The 21,650-nt window shown below is 63.9% G+C and overlaps 1 protein-coding gene across 1 annotated transcript in view; it reads right to left on the bottom strand.

The window, feature by feature from the left end:
- Nucleotides 1-14,807, bottom strand: part of SND1 (staphylococcal nuclease and tudor domain containing 1) — an 82,950-nt gene extending 68,143 nt beyond the window's left edge. The window contains exons 1-9 of the mRNA XM_041408204.1: nt 14,677-14,807; nt 13,952-14,081; nt 9,067-9,216; nt 7,286-7,406; nt 4,056-4,134; nt 2,913-3,073; nt 2,725-2,816; nt 916-1,071; nt 284-390 (exon numbers count right to left, since the gene is read on the bottom strand). Coding sequence (XP_041264138.1) covers nt 284-390; nt 916-1,071; nt 2,725-2,816; nt 2,913-3,073; nt 4,056-4,134; nt 7,286-7,406; nt 9,067-9,216; nt 13,952-14,081; nt 14,677-14,807 — 1,127 coding nt within the window. The remainder of the gene's footprint in view (nt 1-283; nt 391-915; nt 1,072-2,724; nt 2,817-2,912; nt 3,074-4,055; nt 4,135-7,285; nt 7,407-9,066; nt 9,217-13,951; nt 14,082-14,676) is intronic.
- Nucleotides 14,808-21,650: the final 6,843 nt, after the last annotated feature.

The following is a 21,650-nucleotide window of genomic DNA, read 5'->3' as shown; positions in this document are numbered from 1 at the left end:
CTGGAGCACTGGGATCAACTGGGAGCAGTGGGAGGAGTGAGATCAGCTGGGAGCAGTGGGAACACTGGGATCAGTGGGATCAGCAGGGAGCGGTGGGAACAGTGGGATCAGCTGGAGCACTGGGATCAGCTAGGAGCAGTGGGATCAGCTAGGAGCAGCAGGAACTGGGAGCAGATGGGAGCAGCAGGATCAGTGGGATTGGCAGGAGCACTGGGATCAGCTGCGTGCAGGGGGAGCAGTGGGAGCACTGGGAGCACTGGGAGCAGCAGGATCCCCATCCCACCTCTCGGCCGCGCGCAGTTTGTCGGCGCCGCGGGTGTAGACGGCGATGGACCAATCCACACAGCGGGCAAAGCCCTCCTTCAGCAGCAGCTCCGTGATGTTCCCGTTCTGTGGGGAGCAGGAGAGGGCCCGGGCTCAGCAGGATCCCCCCAGGGTCAGCAGGATCCCCCGGGCTCAGCAGGATCCCCCCAGGCCCTGTCCCTGCTGGGGGGCACCTGCACAGCCCCTGCGATGTCCCCTGAGCTCCCAGTGCTACTGGAGACCCCACCAGGGACAGCCCTGGGCCTCTGCCCTCCTCACACGGACCAGGATGTCCCAAATCCACCAGGAAACAGCCCACAAATCCCAGTGCCACCCCTGGGCTCTGCCCTCCTGACACAGACCAGGATGTCTCAAATCCACCGGGAAAGAGCCCAAAAATCCCAGTGCCACCCCCGGGCTCTGCCCTCCTGACACAGACCAGGATGTCCCAAACCCACTGCCCACAAATCCCAATGCCACCCCCGGGCTCTGCCCTCCCCACACGGAGCAGGATGTCCCAAACCCACCACACCTCCCAGTTGCCCACCAGCAGCACCCTGGGACCCCCTGGAGCGTGCCCAGCCCCCAGAGCCAGCCCGTGCCGGCACTCACGGGGTGCAGGATGGTGCCCAGGATGTTCTGGTTGTGGCAGCTCTCCAGGACAATCTGCACGTCCCTCTGGAGCAGCCGTGACTCCGTGAAGAATTTGGCTTCGGCCGCGAACGGCTCCGGGACCTCGGCGTCAGCCTCGCGCTTGAAGGTGGGACACTGCGGGACACGGGGACAGGCAGGGCTCGGGATGGGCCCAAAACCTCGGCAGGAGGGTGGGAACCCCCCTGGGGAGGAGGCTGCACCCATTCCCTGGCTCCAGGGGTGTTTTGGGGACTGAAGTCGGGGAATTTGTGTAAGGGCAGAGCCCTTTGACTGCCCTGGGAAACAGGGACCGACTCCAGCTCAGGGACCTGGAGCTGCTGGAGAGAGCCCAGAGACCCTGGAGCTGCTCCAGGGCTGGAACACCTCTGCTCTGGATCAAGGCTGGGAGAGCTGGAATGTTCATCTGGAGAGGAGAAGGGTCCAGGGAGAGCTCAGAGCCCTGGCAGGGCCTGAAGGGGCTCCAGGAGAGCTGCAGAGGGACTGGGGACAAGGGATGGACAGGACACAGGGAATGGCTCCCAGTGCCAGAGGGCAGCCATGGATGGGATCTTGGCCATGAGGAATTCCTGGCTGGGCTGGAATTGCCAGAGCAGCTGGGGCTGCCCCTGCATCCCTGGCAGTGGCCAAGGCCAGGCTGGACACTGGGGCTGGAGCAGCCTGGCACAGTGGCAGTGTCCCTGCCATGGCAGGGTGGCACTGCAGGGGCTCTGAGGTCCCTTCCTACACAAGTCTGTGGTTCCTTGAACTTGGACAAAGCAGGAATTTCTCCATGGGAAGGATGATCAGAAGTTGGAAGGGTCTGCCCACAGAGTTCCAGGAATTCCTGGAGGTGGCACTCAGGGCTCTGGGCTGGAGACAAGGTGGGCATTGGGCACGGTGGGACTGGCTGGGCTGGGAGGGCTTTTCCAGCCTTAGGGATCCCGGGATCCCATGAACTCCCAGCACAATCCTGACCAGGGTGTCTGACAGCCCCACCCAGCCCACACCTGTCCCCACCCCACGGTGACACCTCGGGCTCCTCCCAGCCTGGTACCGCAGGTGCAGCAGGTGACAAGGACATCCCTGCATCCCTCCCTGCTGCGGCCCTGGGACCCAGAGAGCGGCAGGAGCCAAGGAGGTCGGACAGGGAAGGAACTGGGCAGCGGGGATTGAGCAGTGGGAAATGTGGCAGAGGGAATGCAGCAGGGGGAATGGGGCAGAGGGAATGGGGCAGCGGGAATGGGGCAGCGGGAACTGTGGCAGAGGGAATTGTGGCAGAGGGAATTGTGGCAGAGGGAATTGAGCAGAGGGAATGGGGCAGTAGGAATGGGGCAGCGGGAATGGGGCAGAGGGAATGGGGCAGACGGAATGGGGCAGTGGGGACTGGGCAGAGGGAATTGGGCAGTGGGAATGGGGCAGAGGGAATGGGGCAGAGGGAATGGGGCAGAGGGAATGGGGCAGAGGGAATGGGGCAGCGGGAATGGGGCAGCGGGAACTGTGGCAGAGGGAATTGTGGCAGAGGGAATTGTGGCAGAGGGAATTGAGCAGAGGGAATGGGGCAGTAGGAATGGGGCAGCGGGAATGGGGCAGCGGGAACGGGGCAGCGGGAACGGGGCAGGGGGAATGGGGCAGGGGGAGTGTGGCAGAGGGAATGGGGCAGAGGGAATGGGGCAGAGGGAATGGGGCAGCGGGAATTGAGCAGTAGGAATGGGGCAGCGGGATTGTGGCAGAGGGAATGGGGCAGTGGGAATGGGGCAAAAGGAATGGGGCAGCAGGAATGGGGCTCACCTTGATCCCCGAGAGCATGACGGTGACCAGGTAGAAGTCGGGCAGGAGCAGGGCCCTCACCACGCTGCCGTCCCGCACGTGCTCGATGATGGCTGCGGAGCGACACCGGAGCTCACCCCGCGGGGCCAGCAACGGGACAGGGGGACAGGGGGACACGGGGACACGGGGACCTCCCCAGACCACCTTACCGTTGACGGGTTTCTGGTGCAGGGAGTCCACGAAGTGCCGGGGGTTCTCCAGGGTGTACTTGAGGTCGCGCACGGTGTGCGCGCCCGAGCCCTCGCTCCACATGCCCTTCTTGGCGCTGCGGGCCTGCTCCTCCAGCTCGGCCAGCCGGCTCTGCTCGGGGCTGCGGGACAGCTCGGGCTCAGCCCCGCAGCCTGCCCCTCCCCGGCTCCTTTGGGAGCCCAAGCGAGCTCCTCCCAGCGCCCAGCCCAGCGGGAATACGGCGGGAAGCGCCTCCGCCTCCTCCTCCTCCTCCCAGGGATCAGGAGGAGAGGCCGGGACCCCTCCAGAGGCTGCCCTGTGCACCGACTGCCAGCAGGGCAGAGCACGTCTGGGAGAGCAGGGAAGGCACATTCCATGGGAATCCAGGGATCGGCCGGCCCTGCAGACACAGGTGGCCACTGCGGGGCCACCAAAGCGCCCACGGTCCCCTCCCAGCCCTGGCACCACAAACTCAGGGACACTGAACAGGGTGCCCAGAGCAGCTGGGGCTGCCCCTGCATCCCTGGCAGTGCCCAAGGCCAGGCTGGACACTGGGGCTGGAGCAGCCTGGCACAGTGGCAGTGTCCCTGCCATGGCAGGGTGGCACTGCAGGGGCTCTGGGGTCCCTTCCCACCCAAATCGTTCCAGAACTCCGTGACCCCACAAAGGAGGCTGACCCTGCCCTGGAGTGTCCTGCAGCTCTGCAATGGATCCTGTCCCATGGCTGCAGCCCTCTCCCCTGCCCCGGGATGTGAGGGAGCCCAGGAAAAGCCTCGGCTCTGCTGGCACAGGGATCACCCAGCCAGACCCTGCAGCGGCCATGTCCCAGCACCTGCTCTCCAGGGGGAACAAAGGGGATTCAGCCCCACCCCAGGAGTGACTTTGGAGGCTCCCAGAGAGTCCCTGCTCCCCAGCCCAGGCGCCTCAGCATCCCAGGGAAGGAGGCAGCCCCTGCACAGCCCCAAACCCAGGGGACACCCCGGGGACGCCTGTGGGACATGGGCACCTCGGGAGCTGAGGAGCAGGGCCTGGACCCCGCAGCCGAGGGACCCAGGGGCTCCATGCCCCGAGCACCAGCCCAGGATCAGGATCAGGATCAGGATGGGGATGGGATCAGCACGTACTTGTTGGCTCGGATGCCCTCCCGCCGGGAAGCCAGTCCTTCAGCCACCAGGGACTCGGCAATGTTCTCACCACTGGTGTCTGTGACAGGAGAGGAGCAGCAGGTGAGAGGGGCCAGAGGGAATGGGGCAGCATTCCCAGTGATCCCAGTAAGCAGTGCTGCAACAGCCCCATGGCTGTCCCTCACCCTGCTGGCCCCAGCCACGGCTCCAGCCTGCCCCCATCCCTCTGCAAGCTCCCTGCTCTCCATCCTCCCCAGCCAGGAGCTGCTGCAGGGAACCTGTCACAGCGTTCCCACATCAACGGCGTTTAAACCCTGACAAACTTCACCAGGAAACATTTTCTGCCTCATTTCTCCCGCCCGCGCCGCTCCAGGCTGGAGCAGGGATGGGCATGGCTCCAGGAGAGGCCCCCACACCCCAACCCTTCCCACTTCACCCCCTGCCCGTGGCCCCTGGGATGGCCCAGGCTGGGGGGCGGCTCAGGGGAGAGCAGAGCAGCAGCTCCCCAAATCCAAGGTGCAAATCAAACACTGGATTCCATGACCTTGGATCTCGGGGGTCCTTCCCAACCAAAACGTCTGTGATTCCAACCCCTCCCTCCGCAGGAGGGGATTCCATCCCAAGGGTCTCCCTGGCACAGCAGGAGCTCAGGAATGCATCACAGAATGTCCCGAGTGGCAAGGGACCCACAGGGACCACCAACCCGGACCCTGGCCCTAACCAGGACATCCCAAAATCCCGCCTCAGATCCCAGAGCCACGGGAGCCCCTGCCCCGCCTGGGACCCCCCCCTGCCAGCCTCAGGAGCTGCCCGGGACCAGCAAGCCCGGCTGGGCCAGCCATCCCTGCTCCTGCCATGGGAATGCCAGGAGTGCCATGGGAATGCCAGCAGAGAGCCACGGGAATGCCCTGAGTGCCATGGGAATGCCAGCAGAGAGCCACGGGAATGCCAGCAGAGTGCCACGGGAATGCCAGGAAAGGCTCTGAATGCCACGGGAATGTCCTGAGTGCCACGGGAATGCCAGGAAAGGCTCTGAATGCCACGGGAATGTCCTGAGTGCCACGGGAATGCCAGGAAAGGCTCTGAATGCCATGGGAATGCCAGGAGAGTGCCATTGGAATGCCCTGAGTGCCACGGGAACGCCAGGAGAGGCTCTGAGTGCCACAGGAATGTCCTGAGTGCCACGGGGAGCACACCTGGAGCAGCCACTCCCCCTTTCCAGCCCATTCCCACAAGGAAAACAGCTGAGTCCGCAGGGATGTGGGGCTGAGGGCACCCAACCCCCCCAGTCCCCACTGGGGCTCCCCAGGGACTTCCCCCAAAACTCAGCAGCCTCCAGCCCCTTCCCAGCACCTGGTCCTTCCCTCCTTCCCGTGGGATTGCAGTGCCTGGGAGCTGTGTCCAAGGCCAGGCACATCCCACTGGCATCCCCAACCTCCCACATGGGATCCCAGCTCTGCATGGAGCATCCCCCTGCCCCAGCCACAGGATGAGCTGGGAGCCCAGCCCTCATCCCTGCAATCCCCAGGGAATCCTGGCAGGGACAAAGCTGGTGCCTCCAAAGGGCCACGCTGAGGGGACACAGGCAGGGAGAGCCCCAAAACCCACCCGGAATGCTGGGGGTGAATTCCTTCTGGGATCTCAGCCACAGACAAGCAGGAGATTTGTAACAACAGAAAGGATGGAAAAGGGAAAGCTGTGGGAATTCAGCCAGCGCTGCTCCTCGTGTCCATGAGCTCTGGCTCAGCTGGGATCAGCCCCAGGCACTGCCCTCTCCCAGAACTGGGAATCCACGGGCAAGTGGGAACGCATCCTTCTGCTGCCACAGCGTGCCCGACACCTCCCCTCTCCCACTGCAGCCCCCCAGAAGGTGTTCCCAGCTGGAATTGTGCTTCAGGCACTCCAGGCTGAGCCCAGGAAAGCTCCTGGAGCAGGGAGAGCGGGGCTGCAGCTGTGGAAACCTGGGGGGCTGGACACCCCTCACTTCCCTCGCAGAGCCATGGAAGAGTCACGGAAAAGCGATGGGAAAGCAGGCAGGCATCCTCCTGCTGATGGCACATCCCAACACAGCCTGACCCTCCCCTTGTGCTCCCCCCAGCCACCTCTTCCCAGGTGAACCACCCTGGAACCACCTCTTCCCAGGTAATCCATCCTGACCCACCTCTTCCCAGGCGAGCCATCCTGACCCACCTCTTTCCAGGTAATCCATCCTGAGCCACCTCTTCCCAGGTGAAACACCCTGACCCACCTCTTCCCAGGTGATCCATCCTGAGCCACTTCTTCCCAGGTAAACCATCCTGACCCACCTCTTTCCAGGTAATCTATCCAGAGCCACCTTTTCCCAGGTAAACCATCCTGACCCACCTCTTCCCAGGTAAACCATCCTGAGCCACCTCTTCCCAGGTGAAACACCCTGACCCACCTCTTCCCAGGTAAACCATCCTGAGCCACCTCTTTCCAGGTGAACCACCCTGGAACCACCTCTTCCCAGGTGATCCATCCTGACCCACCTCTTTCCAGGTAATCTATCCAGAGCCACCTTTTCCCAGGTAAACCATCCTGACCCACCCCTTCCCAAGTAACCCATCCATCCTCACCTTTTCCTAGGTAAAACATCCGTCCTCACCTTTTCCCTGGTAAAACACTCAGCCCCACCTTTTCCCAGATAAACCACCCAGCCTCACCTTTCCCCAGGTAACCCATCCATCCTCACTTCTTCTCAGGTAAAACATCCATCCTCACCTGTTCCTAGGTAACCCAGCCTCACCTTTTCCTAGGTATCCCATCCTCACCTGTTCCTAGGTAACCCAGCCCCACCTTTTCCCAGATAACCCATCCCCACCTGTTCCCAGGTATCCCATCCCCACCTTTCCCAGGTATCCCATCCTCCTCACCTGTTCCCAGGTAACCCATCCCCACCTGTTCCCAGGTAACCCATCCTCACCTTTTCCCAGATAACCCACCCAGCCCCACCTTTTCCCAGGTAACCCATCCTCACCTGTCCCCAGGTATCCCACCCATCCCCACCTGTTCCCAGGTATCCCATCCTCACCTGTTCCCAGGTATCCCACCCATCCTCACCTTTCCCCAGGTATCCCACCCATCCCCACCTGTTCCCAGGTACCCCATCCCCACCTGTTCCCAGGTACCCCTACCCACTTTCCCAGGTATCCCATCCCCACCTGTTCCCAGGTATCCCATCCCCACCTTTCCCAGGTACCCCTACCCACCTTTGCCCAGGTAGACCATGCCGTACTCGCGGCCCTGGGGGGTCTTGTACTCCACGGTGAAGCACACCTCCTTCCCGATCAGCTTCTTGCGCAGGAACTCCCGCGCCGGGAAGCCCCAGGGCTGCCGGGACAGAGGCGCCCTGAGCCGGGGGTCCCGGGGGGAGCAGCCCCCCTCCTCCCCCGGGACCGCCCTGCCGGGAACCCGCTCCTCCCTGGCGGGGAGAACACCCCCAGAGGGGTCCCGGGCGGGCCGCGGCCCCCCGAAAGCGCGGCGAGCGCGGGGCTGGAGCGGCCCCGGCTCCCGGGGGTGCCCCGAGGGCTCCTTCCCGGCGGCTCCGGGGCAGGAAGGGAGCGGGATGGGCTCTGGCACGGCTCGGGGCGCGCTCCCGGGCGCGCTCCCGCTGCAGCACCGGCGGGTGGGCGGGAGCGCGGCCGGAGGTGGGAACGTGACGCGCTCATAAACAATTAGCGGGGCTGACAGGCGTCACTTTGGCAAAGAGTGACATTTAGAGGCTGTTTGGAAGACAAAACTCCCCAGGGAGAGCAATTATCTGCCAGCGCTGCTCCCGCCGCCCCCGGCCCGCAGGAGGGGGGCCGGGAGCCCCGCCGGCACCGAGCGGCTCCGGGAGCGCCCCAGAGCACCCCCGAGCCCCAGAGCACCCCCGTGTGCCCCAAAACAGACACCCCGTGTGCCCCAGAGCACCCCCGTGTGCCCCAAAGCATCCCCGTGTGCTCCAAAGCACCCCCCGAGCCCCAGAGCACCCCCGTGTGCCCCAAAACAGACACCCCGTGTGCCCCAGAGCACCCCTGTGTGCCCCAAAACAGACACCCCGTGTGCCCCAAAGCACCCCTGTGTGCCCCAAAGCATCCCCCGAGCCCCACCGTGTGCCCCAAAACAGACACCCCGTGTGCCCCAGACCACCCCTGTGCACCCCAAACCATTCCTGAGTCCCAGAGCACCTCCCCTATGCCCCAAACAAAACTCTCGGTCCCAAGCCATACTCCATGTGCCCCAAACCATCCCAAGTCCTAAACCACCCCCCAAGCCCCAACACAGCCACCCCATGGGCCCCAAACCATCCCCTCGTGTGTCCCAAACTCTCCCACATGCCCCAAACCATCCCGAGTCCCAAACCACCCGACGTGTCCCAAAACAGCCACCCCATGTGCCCTAAACCATCCTGAGTCTCAAGCCACCCCCATGTGCCCCAAACTATCCCCCCGTGCCCCCCACAACCGTCCCAAGTGCAGAGGGGCAAAGCAGGAGGTTCCCCCAAGCCCTCCCTGGGGTGGGATGGACCCCGTGTGTCCCTGCCAGGCAGCCCAGCCCCTGCCCAGCCCGTGTCCCAGCCTGTGTCCCCCAGCCATGTCCCCCAGCCCGTGTCCCAGCTGTGCCTCGTCGGGGATGTCCCTGCCGTGCCCAGCCCATGTCCCCCAGCCCATGTGTCCCAGCCGTGTGTGTGCCCCAAAACAGACACCCCGTGTGCCCCAGAGCACCCCTGTGTGCCCCAAAGCACCTCTGTGTGCACCAAAACAGACACCCCGTGTGCCCCAGAGCACCCCTGTGTGCCCCAAAGCACCTCTGTGTGCCCCAAAACAGACACCCCGTGTGCCCCAGAGCACCCCTGTGTGCCCCAGAGCACCCCCCGAGCCCCAGAGCACCTCTGTGTGCCCCAAAACAGCCACCCCATGTGCCCCAAACCATCCCCAGCCATGCCCAGCCCGTGCCCCCCAGCCCGTGTCCCCCAGCCCATGTGTCCCAGCCCGTGTCCCCGCCGTGCCTCGTCCGGGGTGTCCCTGCCGTCGGGCTGGCTGGCGGCCGCGCGCCGTGCCAGGCTCCCCGCGCGGATGTTGCTGAGGTTGATCTGGCGCTCCGGGGGGGGCCCCCCGCGGGGCTGGCCCCGCACGATGATGGCACAGCCCGACAGCACCTGCGGGACAGCGGGGACAGAGGGGTCAGAGGAGACAGAGGGGACAGCGGGGACAGAGGGGACAGAGGGGTCAGAGGGGACAGAGGGGATAGCGGGGACAGAGGGGACAGAGGGGACAGCGGGGACAGAGGGGACAGAGGGGACAGAGGGGACAGTGGGGACAGCAGGGACAGAGGGGACACCGGGGATAGAGGGGTCAGAGGGGACAGTCGGGACAGAGGGGACAGCGGGGATAGAAGGGACAGTGGGAACCGTGGGGACAGAGGGGACAGCGGGGTCAGCGGGGACAGAGGGGATAGCAGGGTCAGTGGGGATAGAGGGGACAGAGGGGATAGCGGGGTCAGAGGGGACACCGGGGATAGAGGGGTCAGAGGGGATAGAAGGGTCAGCGGGGTCAGAGGGGACAGTGGGGATAGCGGGGACAGAGGGGACAGCGGGGTCAGAGGGGTCAGCAGGGATAGAGGGGTCAGCGGGGACAGCAGGGACAGAGGGGACACCGGGGATAGAGGGGTCAGAGGGGACAGAGGGGACAGTGGGGACAGCGGGGACAGTGGGGACAGCGGGGACAGTGGGGACAGAGGGGACAGCAGGCTCAAAGGGGACAGCAGGGACAGCAGGCTCAAAGGGGACAGCAGGGACAGCAGGCTCAAAGGGGACAGCGGGGTCAGCGGGGACAGCAGGGATAGAGGGGTCAAAGCGGACAGCGGGGACAGAGGGGACAGAGGGGTCAGCAGGCGGGGGACAGCGGGGTCAGCGGGGACAGAGGGGACAGAGGGGTCAGAGGGGTCAGAGGGGGACAGAGGGGACACCGGGGACAGAGGGGATAGAGGGGACAGTGGGAACAGAGGGGACAGAGGGGGACAGAGGGGGACAGAGGGGTCAGCAGGGACAGCAGGCTCAAAGCATCCCCCGGCACAGCGGCGGCAGCCAGAGATGGGGGACAGGGAGGTGACGCTGCACGGACACGCGCAATTCCAGGATGTCCTGGCCTGGCAGGGCTCAGGAACCCGGCACTGCTGAGTGCCACGGGTCTGGAGAGCCAGGAGCTGTCCCAGCTGGAGATGGGGCCACAGTCCACGTCCTGGGCTCATCCCCAGCAGGGCAGGGGGATCCTGCCCCTGTGCCCAGGTGAGAGCTGCCCCAGCCCTGGGCACAGCAGTCTGTCCCCAGCACGACAGAGACTCCCTGGAGAGAGCCCAGAGGAGCCCCCAGAGCTGCTCCAGGGTGGAGCCCCTCAGTTCCCAGGATCCAGGCTGGGAGAGCTGGGGGTGCTCACCTGGAGAGGAGAAGGATCCAGGGAGAGCTCAGAGCCCCTGGCAGGGCCTGAAGGGGCTCCAGGAGAGCTGCAGAGGGACTGGGGACAAGGGATGGACAGGACACAGGGAATGGCTCCCAGTGCCAGAGGGCAGCCATGGATGGGATCTTGGCCATGAGGAATTCCTGGCTGGGCTGGAATTGCCAGAGCAGCTGGGGCTGCCCCTGCATCCCTGGCAGTGCCCAAGGCCAGGCTGGACACTGGGGCTGGAGCAGCCTGGCACAGTGGCAGTGTCCCTGCCATGGCAGGGTGGCACTGCAGGGGCTCTGAGGTCTCTCAGAGCTCAGCACACCTGGACACGGGGTCACCTCCGTGCACACAGAACACCAAGGAGGATTTGGAAAATCAGGATTTTACACCTGGTGCTTTCCAGGTGAGCCCAGCCAGGCCATGTCCCACCACAGCTCTGGCTCCGAGAGCTCCGGGCTGCACACTCCCAGCCAAGCCCCTCTCCCAGGGCTCCCTCACACCCCCAGCCCCCACATTCCCAGCCCATTCCCCGGGTCCTTCTGCAGGGCTGGGCTCTGGGCCAGCATCCAGAGTGTGCTGGGATCTCCCTGTTCCCAGGATCTCCCTGGAGTTCTCAGGGAACTCCCTGTTCCTGGGATCTCCCTGTCCCTGAGGATCCCCCGTTCCCAAGTGTCACAGCTGAGACAGCCACGACACACAGCGTGCCACCACACAACTTCAGAAGGCTTCAGGCCCCATCCAGAGTAACATCACCCCACTTCAGAAGGCTGCAGGCATCTGCCCTTGCTGTCCCTCACCACCCTTTTCCCCCTCCTGCTCACCCCCTGCCCCGTGTGCCCTCTGCTCCCTGGCTGGTTGCTCAGCACCCCTGGGCAGCCCATGGCTCCCTGCTGTCAGTGCTGCTCACAGCTGTGCCCTGGGGCTGGGGCAGCCCCCCTGCCAGCCCCCACAGACTGTGTGCCTACCCCAGGGATCTCCCTGATCCAGCCCGGGGTCGGTTCCAGTGCCTGCCCTGGCTCCCTCCACCCGAAATCCGCCGGGTGCTCGCAGGGATCCCAAACCCCCCCAGCTCTGCCCCACCAGCAGAGCCAGCCCAGCCCCGTGCCCAGGACACTGAGCCCCCCAGGATGAGCCCCCCCCCGAGGCTCAGGGTGCCCCTGCTCCCCCACCTGGAGGCACGGAGCGATCCCAGCCAGGGCTCACTGCTCTGTGCTTAACGACTTAGAGGTTTCATGGCTGTAATTAACCTTAATCTTTAATTTAAGGGCACGGCGAGGCCAGGGAGCTGCTGTGTTCGTTCAATGCCCATTCCTGGGTCCCGGGGTGGGATCCTTGGCTCCATGTTCGGGGGTCAGGGCAGTGCTCTGGGGACACTCCGTGCCAGCTGCTGATCCCTGTGGCCCTGTCCCTGCCCATGGAGGGGCCACACGCCCCCGTGGGGGCCGGGATCCCACCCGAGGAAACGCTCCCGGGATGGCCGTGGGGTCAGGACACTGTCCCCACAGCCAGGTGTCACCGTCCCACCCCAGGGCCCGTCCGTCCCACTGAGGGCTCCAGCAGAGAAATCTGGGCTTAAACCTGGCTTAATCCAGCCTGGAAGCAGCACAGGCACACGGGGTGCACAGCCCCAACTCCAGCTCCAGAGCACCAAAACCCCACGGGCACATCCAGAATCCAGAGCTGCCCCCGTGGGGCACACAGGGTTAAAAATCCTGACAGGAGTGGGAGGAAAATTCCTGCTCTTCATCCCCACCCTGCTGCCAAACTCCTGCTCTCAAACCCCCTAGTCTGAGTGTGATTGCAGTGAGCCTCACGGGAAGGTGCAAAAAGCCCCAAAACCCCCCAAAGCGGTGACGGGCACGAGGCTGGCACCGGAGAGCCAGGGACCCCCTCTCCCGGGGCAGTGCTGGGCTGGCTGGCCCCAAGGGGACACCCCGGGCTACGGGGCACAGGCACGGCTGCCTCCCAGCCAGCAGACCCCAGAATCCCCCCCAAATCCCCCCAGATCCCTGCTTGGATCCACATCCCCGTGGATGGATCGGGCGGGCACACGGCCAGGTGTTCCTGAGCACCCCAAAACCTGCAGCTAGGGCAGGAGCAGATCCCCGTGTCCCCAGTGCCACACAGCACCGGGATGGCGCCAGAGCAGACCTGCGGTGTCCCCAAACCCCCGGTGTCCCCAAACCCCCGGGTGTCCCCAAACCCCCCGGTGTCCCCAAACCCCCCGGTGTCCCCCAACCGGGGGGCTGGGGCGGGACAGGGCCGGGAAGGGACACGGGACAGGGACACGGGACGGGGCCTGAACCCGACCTTCGCTCTCCCGGGCCCCGCTGCCGGCACACGTGGGGCCCAGCCGCGGGGGCGGGGACCCTTCCCGGGGACCCCGGAGGGACGGGGGGACCCCATCCCCGGAGGGCCCCGAGCGGGGCTGGGGGATCCCGCCCCGGGGATGCAAGGGCAGCGAGCGGAGCACGTAAACCCCCCGGTGTCCCCCAACCCCCGGTGTCCCCCAACCCGCCGGGTGTCCCCAAACCCCCGGGTGTCCCCCAACCCCCCGGGTGTCCCCAAACCCCCGGGTGTCCCCCAACCCCCGGTGCCTGACCACAGACCCCAGTGTCCATCCCCAGACCCCCGCTGCCCATCCCAAACCTCCGGGATCCATCCCTAGATCCCTGCCATGCGTGCCCAGACTTGCCGGGTCCGTGTCCCGCTGTCCCAGCCCTGTCCCCAGCACGGGCACGGGCTGCAGTGACAGCCGGGAACAGGTCCCGCTCCGGGCGCAGCCGAGACCCCCGCATCGCCCGGGCACGGGGATCGGGGGGTCCGGGAGCACGGCAGGGAAGGGGCTGGGGCGGGACAGGGCCGGACAGGGACACGGGACAGGGACACGGGACGGGGCCTGAACCCGACCTTCGCTCTCCCGGGCCCCGCTGCCGGCACACGTGGGGCCCAGCCGCGGGGACGGGGACCCTTCCCGGGGACCCCGGAGGGACGGGGGGACCCCATCCCCGGAGGGACCCGAGCGGTGGCAGGGTATCCCGCCCCGGGGATGCCCCGGGGATGCAAGGGCAGCGAGCGGAGCACGTGCGGCACCGGCGGGACGGCCCCGCTGCCGGTGCACCGCCAGGCTCCGGGGCCGGCAGGGAGCGGGAGCACCGGCACCAAAGCTCCCGGGGCGGCGCGGGGAGCCGGGCTGCGGGGCAATGCCGGGCTGCGGCGGGAGGGGCCCGGCACGGGCGGTAACGGACCAGCACCCACCGCGGAACGGGCCGGGAGCGGGGCACCGGCCGCACCGGGCACGGGAGCGGCGCACCGCGCGGCGAGCCGACAGCGGAAGGGAAGGGAGGCGGGCAGCGGAGCGAGGCCCCGGAGGAGCCTGCGGGAGACGGGGCTCCCCGGTCACCGGCGAGGCGCGGGGTCGGCGCGGGGAGCGGCGGGCACAGCCCTTACCATCTTGACGATGCCGCGCTGGACGACGGGCGGCGGCGCGGAGTTCCGGGGCGCGCGGCGCCAGGGACACGTCGGCAAAGGCCGCCCGCGCGCGCACGTGGCCTCGCGCCGCGCCGGGGGCGGGGCCGCGCTGCGACACGCCCCTTCCGTCACCCGGGGGGGCGGGGCTTGGTGGGGACACGCCTCTTCTCGTCCGCTGCGCGCGTCCAACCGCGGGACCGGAGCGGGCTGGGGTCACCCCCGGGACCCCCGGGACCCCCGACCCGGCCCCGGCCTTGGGGGGACCCCGGCCCCAGCCCGGTCCCCGTGCCGCTGGGACCCCCAGCACGCTCCCCCAGGGCCGGGGGTCCCCCAGTGCGGGTCCCCCCGACCTCTGTGCGGCCCCTCGGTGACCCCCCGGGCCACCGGAGCCTGCCGGTGCCGCTCCCCGCCCGGGCCCGGGGGTTTTGGGGGAAGGGGGAGGATGGGGCACGCACCTCTGGCGGGTTTGGGGGTGGCAGGGACGGCCCCGCTGCCCGGGGGTCGCTCCCTTCCTGCACCCGCACCCCAAACCCCCCCTGCCCACCGGGGCCACCCGCGTCCTGCCGGGGCACCGGGGACACCCGCGGTCCGGACACAGCCCCGGGGTGCCCTCCCTCAGGGGACACTGGCGCTGCCACCCCTCTGGGTGACCCCAATGCCCCAGCCCCGGGCGGGGGAAACCCCCCCGCCGTGTCCCGTGTCACCGGCTGGGGTCCCGCCGGGAGGCGCTCGGGGTGCTCCGGGTGCCGCTCCCGGTGCCGCTCCCGGTGCCGCTCCCGGTGCCATTCCCGGTGTCGCAGGGGAATCCGCCCCGCCAGCGTCTCCCGCTGGGCATGGCACGTTTTCCCACTCTATGATATTTTTTTCCCGTGTTCCCCATGTTTTTCCATGTTCCCCATGTTTTCCCGTGTTCCCGGTGTTTCCCGTGCCCCCGATGTTTTCCCGTGTTCCCCATGTTTTTCCATGTTCCCGGTGTTATCCCCGTGCCCCCGATGTTCTCCCCGTGCCCCGGTGTTCTCCCCTTGCCCCCGGTGTTTTCCCGTGATCCCGGTGTTTTTCCATGTGGCCACCGGAGCCTGCCGGTGCCGCTCCCAGCCCGGGCCCGGGGTTTTGGGGGAAGGGGGAGGATGGGGCACGCACCTCTGGCGGGTTTGGGGGTGGCAGGGACGGCCCCGCTGCCCGGGGGTCGCTCCCTTCCTGCACCCGCACCCCAAACCCCCCCTGCCCACCGGGGCCACCCGCGTCCTGCCGGGGCACCGGGGACACCCGCGGTCCGGACACAGCCCCGGGGTGCCCTCCCTCAGGGGACACTGGCGCTGCCACCCCTCTGGGTGACCCCAATGCCCCAGCCCCGGGCGGGGGAAACCCCCCCGCCGTGTCCCGTGTCACCGGCTGGGGTCCCGCCGGGCGGCGCTCGGCTCCCGGTGCCGCTCCCGGTGCCGTTCCGGGTGCCATTCCCTGTGCCATTCCCGGTGCCGCTCCCGGTGTCGCCTCTGCCGGCCCCGAGCAGAGCCGTGTCACCCGTGGGTGGCCGGGGACGATCGGAGCGCACGGGAATCCGCCCCGCCAGCGTCTCCCGCTGGGCATGGCACGTTTTCCCACTCTATGATATTTTTTTCCCGTGTTCCCCATGTTTTGCCATGTTCCCCATGTTTTCCCGTGCCCCGGTGTTTCCCCTGCTCCCGATGTTTTCCCGTGATCCCGGTGTTTTTCCGTGCCCCCGATGTTTTCCCGTGTTCCCCATGTTTTTCCATGTTCCCCATGTTTTCCCGTGTTCCCGGTGTTTCCCGTCCCCCCGATGTTTTCCCGTGTTCCCCATGTTTTTCCATGTTCCCCATGTTTTCCCGTGTTCCCGGTGTTTCCCGTCCCCCCGATGTTTTCCCGTGTTCCCCATGTTTTTCCATGTTCCCCGTGTTATCCCCGTGCCCCTGGTGTTTTCCCCGTGCCCCCGATGTTTTCCCCTGCCCCCGATGTTTTCCCGTGATCCCGGTGTTTTTCCGTGATCCCGATGTTTTCCCGTGATCCCGATGTTTTCCCGTGATCCCGGTGTTTTCCCGTGCCCCGGTGTTTCCCCTGCCCCCGGTGTTTTCCCACGCGTGCCCACCCCGGGGTCTCTGTCCCGCCGCGGGTCCCGGCGCAGCCCCCGCCCGTTTCCCGGCGGTCCCGGCGGTCCCGGTGGTCCCGGCGGTCCCGCTCCAGGATTCCACCCCCCGCCTGTGCCGGCGCTCCCGGCCCGCGGGGAATCCTCTTCCCTCCCTCTCCCTGCTGCCGCAGCCTTCCAGCGCCTCTGACCTCCCTGCCCCGGCCTTTTGGTGACAGCTCGTTCACTGCTTGCTTTTCTCCCCGTTTTTAGTACTTAGCCCCTTTTTCGGGGCGGGAAATCTCCGCCCAAACACCTGGAAAAGCAGCTCCACTGTCCCGAGCCGTGGGATTTCTGTTCCTGCCAATGTCACTGTCCCGTCTTGCACCTGCGTTCCACCAGAGATGATGGGAGGACGCCTTCAAGCCCCCAAATTGCCTCTTTTAGCCCGAATCCTTTAATAATCATCATTTTGATGGAAAAGAAAGTGAAATTGTGGGTGGGAACGTGGGGATAAACTCTGTTTTCTCGGTCGGCTGAGTCATCTGGGCTTTTAACTTCCACCCGTGCTTTCTGCAGGAGAAAAGAATGGGAATTTCCAGGCACCTGGTGCTCAGCGAGGAGCAGGGCGACCTTCTGCAGGGAGAAAGCCCAGAATGGTGCAAAACAGCCTCGGATGTGCGGACAGGAACGACACAGGGAGGGAAATCAGGGAATCCTGGAATGGTTTGGGTGGGAAGGGACCTCAGAGCCCCTGCAGTGCCACCCTGCCATGGCAGGGACACTCCCACTGTGCCAGGCTGCTCCAGCCCCAGTGTCCAGCCTGGCCCTGGGCACTGCCAGGGGTGCAGGGGATGCTGAGTGGATCCCCTGGGAGCTGCAGCTCGTCCCTCTGCCCTCCCCGGAGCTGGCTCTGGGCTGGGATGAGGAGAGGGAACACCAGGAGCTGGGTGTGGAGCACCAGAACGGCCAGGTCTCCTCTGGGCAGGGGTGGGAATTCCCAAATCCAGTTATCCCAGACCTGGTTATGCCAGCACCCATCCCTGTGTGCAGCCTGGGGGGGCCCTGGGGGGGCCCTGGTTCCTCCGAGCCACCGGCAGCTGTTCCCTGTGGGAAGGGGCCCTCCTGCTCCCGGTGCCGCTCAGGGAATGCGGGCACTGAGCTCCAGACGGAATCCCAGCACTGAGCTGCGGAGCTTTGGCAGCTTTGCCTCGCCGTGGAAATCTCCTGGGACAGAGGCACTCCCTGGTCTGCTCCCTCCGCCTGTTCCACTCCTCTGTGTCCCTGTTCCCATTCCTGTCACACTCCACGTCCCCATTCCATCCCCTCCCTGTCCCTGGTCCTGTGCCACTCCATGTCCCTGTTCTGTCTTATCCCTGTCCCTGTTCCCATGTCCCTCCCTGTCCCTGTGTCCCCCTGTCCCTGTGCCATTCTGTGTCCCTGTCCCAGTGTCTCTCCCTGTCCCTGTGCCACTCTGTGTCCCTGTTCCCATGTCCCTTCCTGTCCCTTTGTCCCCCGTCCCACTCTGTGCCCCTGTTCCCATGTCCCTCCTGTCCCTGTGTCCCCCTGTGCCACTCTGTGTCCCTGTTCCCATGTCCCTGTTCCCCTGTCCATCCCTGTTCCCGTGTCCCTCCTGTCCCTGTGTCCCCCTGTCCCTGTGCCACTCTGTGTCCCTGTCCCTGTGTCCCTCCCTGTCCCTGTGTCCCCCTGTCCCTGTGCCACTCTGTGTCCCTGTTCCCATGTCCCTGTTCCCATGTCCATCCCTGTTCCCGTGTCCCTCCTGTCCCTGTGTCCCCCTGTCCCACTCTGTGTCCCTGTGTCCCTCCCTGTCCCTGTGTCCCCCTGTCCCACTCTGTGTCTCTGTTCCCATGTCCCTGTTCCCATGTCCCTCCCTGTTCCCGTGCCCCTCCTGTCCCTGTGCCACTCTGTGTCCCCGTTCCTGTGTCTGTCCCTGTGTCCCCTGTCCCATTCCCGAGCGGTGCTGCTGTCACTCCTCTGCCAGAGCAGGTCCCCTCCCTCCCCCCAGCCCCTCCCCACTGTCCCTGCAGGGTCCCTCTCTCCTGTGTCCCTTCCCAGCTGCAGACCCCAATCCCCAGCGCAGCCCGTCCCTGCAGCCAGCCTGGAATGGGGACAGGACCCGTGTCCCCCGGCGGTGACAGCAGAGGGCAGAACCCTCTGGGCACGGCCGCTGGGAGCAGGGATGGGGCAGCGCGGAGGGAAGGATCCCTGAGCCCCGGGAGGGGCAGCTCCGCCCCGAGGCACAGCCCGGCCTGCACGGGATTGTCCCGGTTCCTCCCGCCGGGACAGCCCCGAGAGGGGAATGGGTGGGGTGGGATTGGGATGGGAACGGGGAGGAAGGGGGGGAATGGCGTTGGGAATGGAGATGGAGATGGTCTGGGAGTGGAGGAGGAGATGGGGGGAGATAAAGGCAGAGATGGAGAAGAAGCAGAGGTGAAAGCAGAGAAAAAAAGAAGGATACAAAGATGGAGACTAAGATACAAATACAGAGGCAGAAATGAAGATGGAAAGAGAAATGAAGACGCAGATGAAAGCGGAGATGGCTGCAAAGGTGGAGGTGGTGGATCTGCTCACCTGGATCCCTGTGCCCGGCAAACCCCCAGAGCCGCGGGGGACACCCCTCCCTGCTGGGCTGCTGCCATCAGCGCCTTTCCTGGGACACCGCAGCTCTGCGCTGCCCCCCACAGCCCCCGTGTCCCCAGCCCGCCCCTGATCCTGCCTGGCGACAGTGGGGACCGGCCTTTCCTTTCCTTTCCTTTCCTTTCCTTTCCTTTCCTTTCCTTTCCTTTCCTCCTTTCCTTTCCTTTCCTTTCCTTTCCTTTCCTTTCCTTTCCTTTCCTTTCCTTTCCTTTCCTTTCCTTTCCTTTCCTTTCCTTTCCTTTCCTTTCCTTTCCTTTCCTTTCCTTTCCTTTCCTTTCCTTTCCTTTCCTTTCCTTTCCTTTCCTTTCCTTTCCTTTCCTTTCCTTTCCTTTCCTTTCCTTTCCTTTCCTTTCCTTTCCTTTCCTTTCCTTTCCTTTCCTTTCCTTTCCTTTCCTTTCCTTTCCTTTCCTTTCCTTTCCTTTCCTTTCCTTTCCTTTCCTTTCCTTTCCTTTCCTTTCCTTTCCTTTCCTTTCCTTTCCTTTCCTTTCCTTTCCTTTCCTTTCCTTTCCTTTCCTTTCCTTTCCTTTCCTTTCCTTTCCTTTCCTTTCCTTTCCTTTCCTTTCCTTTCCTTTCCTTTCCTTTCCTTTCCTTTCCTTTCCTTTCCTTTCCTTTCCTTTCCTTTCCTTTCCTTTCCTTTCCTTTCCTTTCCTTTCCTTTCCTTTCCTTTCCTTTCCTTTCCTTTCCTTTCCTTTCCTTTCCTTTCCTTTCCTTTCCTTTCCTTTCCTTTCCTTTCCTTTCCTTTCCTTTCCTTTCCTTTCCTTTCCTTTCCTTTCCTTTCCTTTCCTTTCCTTTCCTTTCCTTTCCTTTCCTTTCCTTTCCTTTCCTTTCCTTTCCTTTCCTTTCCTTTCCTTTCCTTTCCTTTCCTTTCCTTTCCTTTCCTTTCCTTTCCTTTCCTTTCCTTTCCTTTCCTTTCCTTTCCTTTCCTTTCCTTTCCTTTCCTTTCCTTTCCTTTCCTTTCCTTTCCTTTCCTTTCCTTTCCTTTCCTTTCCTTTCCTTTCCTTTCCTTTCCTTTCCTTTCCTTTCCTTTCCTTTCCTTTCCTTTCCTTTCCTTTCCTTTCCTTTCCTTTCCTTTCCTTTCCTTTCCTTTCCTTTCCTTTCCTTTCCTTTCCTTTCCTTTCCTTTCCTTTCCTTTCCTTTCCTTTCCTTTCCTTTCCTTTCCTTTCCTTTCCTTTCCTTTCCTTTCCTTTCCTTTCCTTTCCTTTCCTTTCCTTTCCTTTCCTTTCCTTTCCTTTCCTTTCCTTTCCTTTCCTTTCCTTTCCTTTCCTTTCCTTTCCTTTCCTTTCCTTTCCTTTCCTTTCCTTTCCTTTCCTTTCCTTTCCTTTCCTTTCCTTTCCTTTCCTTTCCTTTCCTTTCCTTTCCTTTCCTTTCCTTTCCTTTCCTTTCCTTTCCTTTCCTTTCCTTTCCTTTCCTTTCCTTTCCTTTCCTTTCCTTTCCTTTCCTTTCCTTTCCTTTCCTTTCCTTTCCTTTCCTTTCCTTTCCTTTCCTTTCCTTTCCTTTCCTTTCCTTTCCTTTCCTTTCCTTTCCTTTCCTTTCCTTTCCTTTCCTTTCCTTTCCTTTCCTTTCCTTTCCTTTCCTTTCCTTTCCTTTCCTTTCCTTTCCTTTCCTTTCCTTTCCTTTCCTTTCCTTTCCTTTCCTTTCCTTTCCTTTCCTTTCCTTTCCTTTCCTTTCCTTTCCTTTCCTTTCCTTTCCTTTCCTTTCCTTTCCTTTCCTTTCCTTTCCTTTCCTTTCCTTTCCTTTCCTTTCCTTTCCTTTCCTTTCCTTTCCTTTCCTTTCCTTTCCTTTCCTTTCCTTTCCTTTCCTTTCCTTTCCTTTCCTTTCCTTTCCTTTCCTTTCCTTTCCTTTCCTTTCCTTTCCTTTCCTTTCCTTTCCTTTCCTTTCCTTTCCTTTCCTTTCCTTTCCTTTCCTTTCCTTTCCTTTCCTTTCCTTTCCTTTCCTTTCCTTTCCTTTCCTTTCCTTTCCTTTCCTTTCCTTTCCCTTCCCTTCCCTTCCCTTCCCTTCCCTTCCCTCCCAGCCCCAGCTGGGGTGACCAGGGGCTGGCAGCAGGGGACACTGGTGTCCCCGCCGCCCCCGCTGTGTGCTGGCATTCGCTGCCACCAGGCAGAGGCACCGTGTGCCAGCTGCTGCCTGGGGACAGCCCGGCGCCCCCCGCCTTTCCAAGGGAAGCGTCCCCGCGCCCCCCCCGGGGTGCTCAGCGCCCTCAGCATCCCTGAAAAACTCTTCCCCGAGGAGCAGGGCGAGGTCACAGGAGCGCAAACGCCGCGGTGGGTCCTGGATCTTCCTCCACCTCTGTCCCCACCCCTCCATGTCCCCAGATTGTCCCCAGCGCTCCCACCTCTGTCTCTGCACCCCTCCAAGCTCCCTGATTACACCTCCGCACCTCTCCTTTCCCCCTCTCCGTCACTCCATGTCTCCACACCTCCACCTCTCCGCCTTTCCATGTCTCCACAATTCTGCCTCCATCTCTCCAGCTCTCCTTCTCTCCACTTTAGCATTTCTCCACTTCTGCCTTTTCACCCGTGTCCTTATGTCTCCATGTCTCCCCCTCTCCGCACTGTCACCTCTCCGTGTCCCAACATCTGTCCCCCCTCTCTCCCCTCCCTTCCGCCACCTCTCCATCTCTCTCCCCTCCCTTCCACCACCTCTCCATCTCTCTCCATCTCTCCCGTGCCCACTTCTCCCCCTCCCTGTCTGTTCCCTCTCCCCATCCCTCCCCGTCCCCACCTCTCCATTTCCCCATCTCTCCATCTCTGCTCTCCAGGTGTCCGTCTCCCTTCCCACCTCCCCTCATCCTCCCCTCTCCACATCTGCCCCGTCCCGTCTCTCCCGCTCTCCCGCTCCCCTCCCCGCCTTTCCCGGTCCCGTTTTCCGGTGCCCGAGGCCGCAGCAGCCGCCGCGCCCGCGCCGCGCCGGGGACGCACGGCCCGCTGCCCGCCGCCGCCG

Source organism: Onychostruthus taczanowskii, unplaced genomic scaffold (genome assembly GCF_017590055.1).
Source record: "Onychostruthus taczanowskii isolate IOZ18803 unplaced genomic scaffold, ASM1759005v1 scaffold290, whole genome shotgun sequence".
Classification (NCBI taxonomy): domain Eukaryota; kingdom Metazoa; phylum Chordata; class Aves; order Passeriformes; family Passeridae; genus Onychostruthus; species Onychostruthus taczanowskii.
Note: the sequence above shows the minus strand (reverse complement) of the source record. Positions and strands in the feature narration are given on the sequence as shown.